Below are 10,735 nucleotides of genomic sequence, written 5' to 3' on the forward strand. Positions count from 1 at the left end.
GTCTTGGATCCGGGTTCCTCATGGGCCTCCATGGATCCGAGGTTACTCCTATGTCGGTACGGATCGGCTTACGTCTGGGCTGGACTTCTGCATGATCAACGACTTCGCTGGAGCCGCCGATGGGCCACATGCCTCATCACCGTCGTAGGCCACCGGAGCTTGCGGATCCGGCTGACCGATCCCCGGGCTGGACTTCTTCTCGCATGATCAACAAGAACCGGGCCGCCCGATGGGCCACATGCCTCATCACCGTCTGTGGGCCACCCGGGCTTGCCGGATCTAGGCACTGTCGATGGTACACCCATGAAGTATACCCACAACAGTAACCTTCCTCGATGATGCGCCATAGCTCGGTGGAAGCGCTGCGCACATGAGAACGTATTAAGAATTGCCAATTTTCAAAATTGTTAGATTCAAGTTGCGGTGGTGAGCCATGAGATCCTATATGAGGCATAGGAATTGGGACATTTATGGTGTAATCGTTTGGTGGTGGCACCACATGATTACCCCCCGAATGTCCCTCAACCGGTGGAGCATCCTTCCCTTTTGTTGAAGTGCCTCCATCCCCAAGCTCCTCATCTTGACTGACTTTGGCCTTTTCGGAGACAAAGTCAGCAAGAGGGAATGTAGGCTTTGGTGGAGGAATGTCGGCACTTGCCTTAGGATCTACGGTGGGGTTTGGTTTTGGAGCAAATAACTCCACCATCATTGCTCTCATTTGGCTTAGAATGGATGACTCCAATTTCTTGAGGTCATCCAACGAAGCCGTATTGCTAGCGGTGTTAGATGGTGGAGGTGATTGCTCACCAGGAAGGGTCACTCCCCCAAGAACCTCTTTATCGGCCATTTCTTAGGCGGTAAAGCCCGAGCAAGAAAACCTTGCTCTGATACCAATTGAATGATCGTTGGCATGACTAGAGGGGGGTGAATAGGCGATACACAATTTTTATATCTTTTTCAGTTTTATGGGCGGTGCGGAAGTAAAGGTGAAAGCTTTGGTAACTACGGTGAGCCTAGGATGATGCTACGCATTGCAACATGTAAAGGAACCACAAGTAAGGATGAGAGAGGAGCGGGACAACCGGGGGGACGAAGCAGAGACGCGATATGTTTCCCGCAGTTCCTCCCACAAAAGGGAGTACATCTGCGTTGAGGAAGTGTGGACCACGAAGGTCCAAAGGCCACACGGGCCTCACCTTATACCTCAAGAAAACCCCACGAAGAAGCTTCCTCTTCTCCACTAAGTAGCCGGTCGAGGAGGCGGTTCCTTCACAAGGTTGGGGCGAGCTCCACAACGACGGAGGCTCCCAACACCCTATGGGGCTAGCACAACTCCAAGCTAGCCTCCATAGGAGCACATCTCCAAGGAGTCCCACAAAAGGAACCCTAATAGCAAGATCCACTAAGGACTAGGTGGTATTGGTGAAATCTCTCTTGGTAGAACTATAGATCGGGGTCTCCTCTACCAACCCTCAAAGTTTGGGCATGATTGATTGGATGGGGAGGGAGATCCTCAAGAAATTGAGCTTAGCAACAATGGAGGAGAGAGAGAAGACTTGGAGCGAGCTGGGGAAGAAGGCCCCCTTTTATAGGAGCCTTCAAATCCAACCGTTATGTGCAGTTCCCGCACAAGCGGTACTACCGCTCGGGGGAGCGGTACCACCGCTCTGGACTTTGAATCTGCTCGCAGAAGTGCCACGTGGGGCACAAGAGGTACTACCGCTTCCGGTGCCGCTTAGGTACCGTAAGGGTCCCTAGGGCTTACTGGACACCTCGCGGTACCACAGCGGTACTAGGGTGGTAGTGTCGTATCGGTACCTAGGCGGTACCAAGGTGGTGGTACCGCTTGGGAGCGGTACTGCCGCTCAAGGTACCGTAAATGTACCGCAAGCCCTTATGCAAGCATTTCATCTTGTAAAAGCCAGAGCGGTACCAGCCACCAGTACCAGTAGGGATAGCGGTACTACCGCTACTGGTATAGGTACTACCGGTCATGCTGGAACTGCTTTCTCCTCTTTTCCTCTCCAACCACATCGCCTCGCGACACACACACAAAATCAGAAAACCTATCAACTAGTCTTGAGTCTTCTAATCCTGGGATGATCAGCGAGGCCACCGTGTACCTGCAAATCTTATCAAAGCAAACTATGCACATGGTGAAATACATTCGAGTGTTGTCAACAAACACACAAAACACTTGGGAATAGAATATGCTGTTTCAGCAGATCTTGTTCGAGGAGTGCTCCAGGTTGCCGTCCTAGCAAGACCAATACGCAAAGAAGGTAATTTTTCCCCTATGTTTCCTCTTTTTTTGCTTTGTTATAGAGTAGTGACTTGTTTTGATGAGTGGTGCTACTTATGTCTCATTAACCATGTGCATTTCTTTTGTGAATACTATGATAAGTAGTGATATTTCTGCTTATGTTACATTTGCGTTGCATTTGTTATAGGTCTATCTTATTGAACTAATAAAAATGGACAAGAGATGGATGAGTGAGGCTAGGCACACTACACCTTATACTGATGGTGTAGCTTGATTTATTCAGTTTGCTTTTACACATTCAACAATAGAAAATACAATATTATGCCCTTGTAGGAATTGTTATAATTGTTCTTGGCTTGAAGCTGATGTTGTCCGTGAGCATTTGATATGTGATGGGTTTGTTAATGGATATACAAGATGGGAATTTCATGGGGAGGCCACTCTTCCACCTAATGTGGATCATATTGATGTTGGTGAAGAAGAACCGGTAGAGGAGGAGTGGGATGATGATTTCGAAGAATATGATGAGATGGCTGGCATGATTAGAGACATGAGACACACTGAAGGGGATTTTAGTGATAGATGCGATGATTATGAGGGTCTTAATGATAATGTTGATGAGAGTGAAGCTCTTAGACTTTTAGCAGAATGCAATAGTGAGGAGCTTTATCCAGGGAGCACCGGTTTCTCAAAGTTACATTTCATGGTTAGATTACTTCACACCAAATCCATGGGTGGTTGGAGTGATAAAAGTTTTGACATGATGCTAGAACTACTAAGAGAGGCCTTCCCTAAAGGCTCAAAATTGCCTAAAAACTTCTACGAAGCTAAAAACATGGTAAAATGTTTTAGTCTTGAATATGTTAGCAGCCATGCATGTGAGCATGATTGTGTTTTATTCCAGAAGAATCTTAAAGATGCTGAGGTTTGTCATGTATGCGAAACCTCTCGTTGGAAGTCTTTAAAGAAGAAGCCTGATGGGAGACATGTACATAAAGTCCCTAGAAAGGTTCTTCGGTATTTCCCAATAAGCAAGAGGCTACAGCGGTTGTTCATAACACCCAAGAGTGCAATAGACTGCAGGTGGCATGACGAAGGACGCACAAAAGATGGGCTTCTACGCCATCCAGCAGATTCACCAGCTTGGAAGCATTTTGATTATGAACATCCAACATTTGCTGCTGATAGTCGCAACATTAGGTTGATTATAGCAACAAATGGGTTAAATCCCTATCGATCAATGAATTGGTCCTATAGCATATGGCCTGTTATTGCAATTCCGGTGAATCTTCCTCCCTGGTTGTGCATGAAGCAACCAAACTTCATGCTCTCCTTGCTAATTCCTGGCCGAAAGTCTCCTGGTGCAGACATGGATGTTTTCGTGGAACCACTTATCGATGACCAGGAGTTACTTTTTGAGGAGAGACTCGGAACCTATGATACCTCCAAGAAAGAATTCTTCCAGTTGCGTGCCGCAATACATTCAACTATCACCGATCTCCCGGGTATGGCTACTCTTGCTGGATGTGCCACCTCTGGTGAACTTGGTTGTCCTAAGTGTCACTCTCTCACTTGCTCTATTCGGTTGAACAAATGCAATAAGACATGCTACATGGATCACCGTAGGTTCCTAGATGAAGGCCATCCATTTAGAAAAACACAAAAGGATTTTTTTGATGGCAATATGGAATGTAGGACAGCCCCTGTAGCACTTACAGGAACTGAAGTGGATGCCCTTACACAAAACATGGAGACAGTGTTTGGTAAGCACCCTTCTAAGAAACCAAGCACAAACAAACGTAAGCGTGGGGATCCTCCAATAATCCATAAAAGGATATTCATATGGTTCAGGTTACGATATTGGAGAGATTTATTACAGCCTCACAACCTTGACGCCATGCACATTGAAAAGAATGTGTGTGACAACATAGTTCACACACTTTTGGGCATTGACCGGAAAACTAAAGACAACTACAACTCTCTTCTAGACCTTGAGGAGCTTGGACTTAGAGAGGCTCTCCATCATGTTCCTATAAGAGAAGATTTATTCGATTTGCCTTCTGCCCCATACACATTGAGCCTTGAGTTGAAGAGGTTGTTTTGCCTAATTCTAAAAGGAGTCATGTTTCCGGCTGGTTATGCGTCTGATATTAGGAAGAATGTCCAGGTAAAGGAGAAGAAGATTGTTGGGCTAAAGAGCCATGACAATCACATTCTACTGCAGTACCTTCTACCGCTAGCTGTGAGAAAAACGTTGCCAGAGGGAGTCAGTGCTGCAATTATTCGTGTGAGTACGTTCTTCAAAAAAAAAAATCTCCGGTCATACGCATAAGTGATATGGAGGAGCTAGAGAAAGAAATAGCCGAGACGCTGAGCATTCTTGAGACAATATTTCTACCATCATTTTTTGATATGATGGTTCACTTGATGGTTCATCTTCCACTTCAAGTGAGGCTTGGAGGGCCAGTGAAATTCAGCAACATGTATGCACCAGAAAGGTCATTTTCGCAACCTGAACTTGTACATCACATAAATTATATGTAAAAAATAAATTGAGATATGTTTAGTCCATCGTGTATAGGTACATGGGAAAGTTAAAGGATAATGTTTGTACCAGGAGTCATCCTGAGCGGTCAATTGCTGAGGGGTACCTTTTTGATGAGTGTCTTACATTCTGCTCTCGGTATTTGGAAGGTTGTGAAACCAGATTATATAGAAAATGTGGAGCCACACTTGATGTTAATGGAGCCCTCTCTATAGCATGCCATTCTTCAACAACAATGGTCGATATTTGGTAGGAAAGCTTACAGATGTTACTGCTAGTGCTTTAGTTTATGAATTTCATGTATGCCCTGTTTAATTATTGTAACATAGCTAAATGAATTTCAACCGCTGCAGTGAGCATGTTGAATATTTGTCCTCAGCTGGTCATATTACTAGGCAACAGATTGAAAAAACCAGCATGACACTTTTCATGAGTGGTTTAGGTCGCATGTGGCACAATTAGTTGAGAATGGGAAAGAAGTTCCCAAAGAGATTAAGACTTTGGTTGTTGGTCCCTCACTGGTTGCAAGGAGTTATGGAAGTTACGGTATCAATGGTTATATTTTTCCTACAAAATCATATGATGCAGGTAGGCCTACCCAATGCAGTGGTGTGGCGCTGGCTTCAAAGTTTTTATCATCCTCCACTGGAAATAGGATATTCTATGGCATCATTAGAGAAATCATTGAGCTAGACTACAATCGAAAAGGGAATATAGTGCTCTTCAAGTGTGATTGGTTTGACAACCGTGTGCAAGATAAGTGGGTAAAAGTTGATAATGTTGGTATCATGGATGTGAACCTTAAGCATGTGATCCAAATAGGTGATAAGTTGGCTGATGAACCATTCATTTTGGCTTCTCAAGCAACTCAAGTATATTACGTTGAGGATCCTCTTAATCCGAACTGGTGTGCTGTTAATCATCCACCAAGACCACGGGAATTTTATGATATGTTTGATGTTGGAAATGAAAATTCTGATCAGGCAGAAGCATCTGTAATGCCTACTCTACATGTTATTCAAACTCCCAAAGTTGATTTAAGAGATATACCTAAAACTAGGGCAGATATCGATGTTATACTTGTCTCTGCTCCCAAGGATAAACCTAAGTGTGTTATAGTTCTTTGAAATTTATTTCTATACACCTTTATTTCTTTCTTGCAATTCAGAATTATCCTAGGGCAGCTAGCCGGCGTAGGGTATGTGCCGGCAAAGAATTATCCTAGCGCAACTAGCCTGCCGGTACAGAATTGTCTGCCGGCGCATGTCTTTGCCGTCAGCATTATAGAGGGAAGATATGTCTGCAGGCACAACTTTTGTGCCGACAGGCTACTTGCCTCCATAAGCTGCTTACGCCGGCAGTCTTATTGCCTCCATGCTTGGTCCATCGTGTAGTGTATGGACCATTGAAATAAACAACTCAGAGCAAGTTAAGTGTTCCCCATTTTGAAATAGAACGGTGTATTATAAGTACTGAGGTTTAGTGGTATTTCTTTTAGTTTGGTTAAATTAAGTTAAATCTAGAGAATGCTGGTTCATGAGTATAACTAAAATAAAGAAGGGTTAACAGAAATTAGACAGTCCAAAAAGAACGTTAAAGAAGGGGCGCACAAACCAATATTTTGGATCCCTTGGCAACTAACCGCCCCGATCAGGAGAATCTGTAACCAGTAGATGGTTTTAGTCCCCTGTCGTAGTAAGCCATATTAAAGTGGGTAGCGAGCCTAGTAGCATGAATTAGACAAGTTAACGATATTTTAAAACCGGTTCCCGATAGTCCATCATCCTACTGATCTAGGGATGCCAGGAGCGAAGGGAAGACCGACCACCACTGCCAGCGACCAGGAAGGTCGTGTCGGTGATGCCACCACTCACTACAGGAAAACACGGCTTTGCCGTGTTGGCAAAATACACGGCAAAGCCCCCTCGGAACACGGCAAAGCCCTTGCCATGTGGCGGAACACGGCAAAGTCCACATGGCGAAAAACAGCACGGCAAAGGACCTTTGCCGTGTGCCTTTCTGCGCGGAACACGGTAGTGCCTTCCACCCAGGAACACGGCAAAAATGCAGTTGACAGAATCTCGACTTAACAGACGGCGCCACGTCAGATGATCTTTGCCGTGTGCATCCAACCATAGAACACGGCAAATATTCAAACATTCGCCGTGTGCCTACCATCAAGGAACACGGCAAAAGCTTTTCTTTGCCGTGTGCCACACCGTGAGACGAGCACGGCGAAGAAATGGTGCGGCCCACCCCTCTCCCTTTCTTTGCCCTGTGCCACCGACGAGGGAACACGGCAAAGGCCTCCCTCTTTGCCGTGTGCCACCAAAGCAGGGAGCACGGCAAAGGCCGTTTGGCCTGACCAAATGGTCGCCCCGGATGCACAGGCTGCTGCCACGTGTGCTCTTTGCCGTGTGCATGCACATGGCAAGGTCCCAGTTTTTTTTTTTGATTGTTTCCTTTTAATCCCTGCATGGAAAGCAATATATATACGGCAAAGCCATCTTTGCCGTGTTCTTTTTGAAATTGACCTTTGCCGTGTGCTTTTTAGAATTACACACGGCAAAGCCATCTTTGCCGTGTTCTTTTTGACATGGCACACGGCAAAGACACCTTTGTCGTGTTCCTTGCTCTTTTGCACACTTTAGTTTGGTTAAATTAAGTTAAATCTAGAGAATGCTGGTTCATGAGTATAACTAAAATAAAGAAGGGTTAACAGAAATTAGACAGTCTAAAAAAAACGTTAAAGAAGGGGCGCACAAACCAATATTTTGGATCCCTTGGCAACTAACCGCCCCGATCGGGAGAATCTCTAACCAGTAGATGGTTTTACTCCCCTGTCGTAGTAAGCCATATTAAAGTGGGTAGCGAGCCTAGTAGCATGAATTAGACAAGTTAACGATATTTTAAAACCGGTTCCCGATACATCATCCTACTGATCTAGGGATGCTAGGAGCGAAGGGAAGACCGACCACCACTGCCAGCGACCAGGAGGGTCATGTCGGTGATGCCACCACTCACTACGGGAAAACACGGCTTTGCCGTGTTGGCAAAATACACGGAAAAGTCCCTTCGGAACACGGCAAAGCCCTTGCCGTGTGGCGAAACACGGCAAAGTCCACACGGCAAAGCCATCTTTGATTGTTTCCTTTTAATCCCTGCATGGAAAGCAATATATATACGGCAAAGCCATCTTAGCCGTGTTCTTTTTCAAATTGACCTTTGCCGTGTGCTTTTTAGAATTACACACGGCAAAGCCATCTTTGCCGTGTTCTTTTTGACATGGTACACGGCAAAGACACCTTTGCCGTGTTCCTTCCTCTTTTGCACACGGCGAAGGTTTCGCGCCAAAATGCTGCCGACATACTACTTCGCGCGGGAAAAGTTGGCGGGAGGGGAGGGGTGTGCGCGGGAGAAGGACCTTTGCCGTGTGTCCGTTAGGGACACACGGCAAAGCCACGTCGTTATGACGGCGCCGTCTTGAGAACTCCCTCGGGACACGTGGCGCAGCCTTTGCCGTGCCGCAGACCTTTGCCGTGTGTCCTGGCCGAAGTTCGCCGTGTTCAACTCTTTGCCGTGTTCTTTTTCGGACCTTTGCCGTAGTTGTTTTTTTGCCGTGTTCTTTTTTCAGATGTTGCCGTGTTTTAAATCTTTGCCGTGTTCTTTTTCCGTTGAACACGGCAAAGCTAGTAATTGCCGTGTTCCGAGGCGCTTGGCACAGAGCAAAGGTTGGGCAACACGGCAACTACAATTTTTCCCGTAATGACTCCATCATCCGGCACCCCACTTCTCATCCCCATGGGATATATATCATGACCGCATCAAGCATGCAAGGGATTTCTTCATCTATTAAGTTACCCTAATCATGCTCTGTTAATGATCATTAGGTGCACTGTAAGAAAATCAGCACATGTTTATGTCTATCCAAATGATGCAATTAATCTAACACCCACCTGTGGCCTGTGGGAACTCCACCAGTACAAACTGAAAATATAGGTTGTTTAGATTTAAAAAAAAAGTAAGACATGTATTTGTTCCTAGGAAAAGTAAGACCTTTGCTATCACGCCACAAACTAATCTATACTTTACAAGAGCAAAGGATTTAATCTTGTTTGTTCACTGTAACAAATACATCTATCGCCGTCCTGAGACCGTTCTTAACACGGAAGAATTACTACAGGAACGAGGAGAGAAACACGCGTTCGTGGCCATAGCGGGAATGTGAATCGGGGAAAGATCGCCGGCAGCCGTCAATCGCGTCACACATGAAGCTTCCGTTTTCCAAGGCACACCGTCCGTGTCTTAGCGTTCAACACATAACCACCGGTCGATGTAATAACACGCTTAGCTTGCATCTTCCGGGCAATTATTCAACTAATTTTCTATCCTGAAAACTCACCTGATCCACAGACAGGGCTAAGCTGAGCTGAGCAATGACATGATCAAGAATTCGAGATCGCTGTGAGGGTTCTTACAGGATCACTTCGGTAATTCCGTATGCTTGGTTGCCACAACGTGTTGTATGTATACAGTATACGATCAGATGATCGTTGGTTGCTATATTAAAATAGGGAGACGAAAGCCTATTTTAAAGAGGGTACATGACACGGTGAGCAGATTACATGACAATACATTCGGACTAAATGTCTTTCAGCCTTGCAGTAAGAAACGACTGAATAACCAGCTCGATCAGTCAGGAAAACATAACGCGTATGGCTAGCATCACATCTGCACATGGATTGAAAACTTAACCCAAAATTTCTGGAAAGGGACATGAGTTCCCATGAAAACAGAGACACATGTGTGTGGCCTCGGCTCCCAGCTTAGAAAAAAACAAAAGAATGAAGGCCCAAGTCAATGACGCACGCAGCCATGCCATAGCAGCCAAGTCAATATTCGAGACCGGAAGAAAGCTCCAACATCCATCTAGAAAGCCAACAACAACCAAGGTGATACCAGCCATCGCATAGTATAAATGAACTTGGTCCTCAACTACCGCTGGAACCATAGCTTTTCGTTTCTTTCAGAGGACCGATTCGTTCCGCCGCCGTGTTTTACTTCTACGAGGTGGTGTTAGCAAGAAAGCAAGCAAGCAACTCGATCGCGCTAGCAAGGCAGGTGAAAGCATGGCGGACTACCACCGGGTCCATCCCGTGATCGCCGGTTCGCCGCCGGAGCAAACCAAGGACAAGATACCACCCAGCGCTACCCATGGCGAGCAGCTGCTGCCAATCACGGCCCCGCCACCCTACGCGCCGGCGCCTATCCGCGCGCCGCGGCGGAAGAGGCACAGCCGGTGCTGCCGGTGCGTGTGCTGGACCCTGGTGGTGGCCATCGTCCTCGTCGTCGCGCTCGGCGCCACCGCGGGGATCCTCTACGCCGTCTTCAGGCCCAAGATCCCCACCTTCAACGTGGACCGCCTGACCGTGACCCGGTTCGACGTGAACACCACCACCGCGGTCGTCACCGACGCCTTCGAGGTGCAGGTCACCGCCAACAACCCGAACCGCCGCATCGGGGTGTACTACGACGGTGGCGAGGTCACGGCCTCCTTCAACGGCACCGAGCTCTGCAGCGGCGCCTTCCCCGCGCTGTACCAGGGCCACCGCGCCACCGTGCGCCCGCTCATCACGCTGCAGGGTGAGACGAGGCTCGACAGCGCCGTGGCCGCGCAGCTCGCGCAACAGCAGCAGGCCGGGTTCATCCCGCTCACAGTGAACGCGCGCGTGCCCATCAGGATCAAGTTCGGCGTGCTCAAGCTGTGGAAGATGACGGGGAAGGCGCGCTGCAACCTCGTCGTCGATAGACTCCAGGCCGAGACGCGGCTCCGCATCCGCTCCAACAGCTGCAGCTTCAAGCTCAAGATCTAGAGCCTGGACATGCGTGTAGGATTACCGAGGTCACGTCCCCATATCTTTCGATCG

The 10,735-nt window shown here is 47.2% G+C and overlaps 2 protein-coding genes across 2 annotated transcripts in view; both read left to right on the forward strand.

The window, feature by feature from the left end:
• Positions 1-9,827: 9,827 nt before the first annotated feature.
• LOC124669440 (NDR1/HIN1-like protein 6) overlaps positions 9,828-10,735 on the forward strand; it is a 2,249-nt gene continuing 1,341 nt past the window's right edge. Inside the window, exon 1 of the mRNA XM_047206059.1 lies at positions 9,828-9,878. The gene's annotated coding sequence lies outside the window, so the exon portion shown is untranslated. The remainder of the gene's footprint in view (positions 9,879-10,735) is intronic.
• Positions 9,868-10,681, forward strand: LOC124669442 (NDR1/HIN1-like protein 6). The gene has a single exon (XM_047206060.1). It carries the CDS (start codon positions 9,938-9,940, stop codon positions 10,679-10,681), a length of 744 nt encoding a protein of 247 aa, XP_047062016.1. The 5' UTR covers positions 9,868-9,937.

Source organism: Lolium rigidum, chromosome 7 (genome assembly GCF_022539505.1).
Source record: "Lolium rigidum isolate FL_2022 chromosome 7, APGP_CSIRO_Lrig_0.1, whole genome shotgun sequence".
NCBI lineage: Eukaryota > Viridiplantae > Streptophyta > Magnoliopsida > Poales > Poaceae > Lolium > Lolium rigidum.

Bases quoted from the DNA above. Each gene is read 5' to 3' on its own strand.
- LOC124669442 (XM_047206060.1), top strand. From the start codon at position 9,938: ATGGCGGACTACCACCGGGTCCATCCCGTGATCGCCGGTTCGCCGCCG.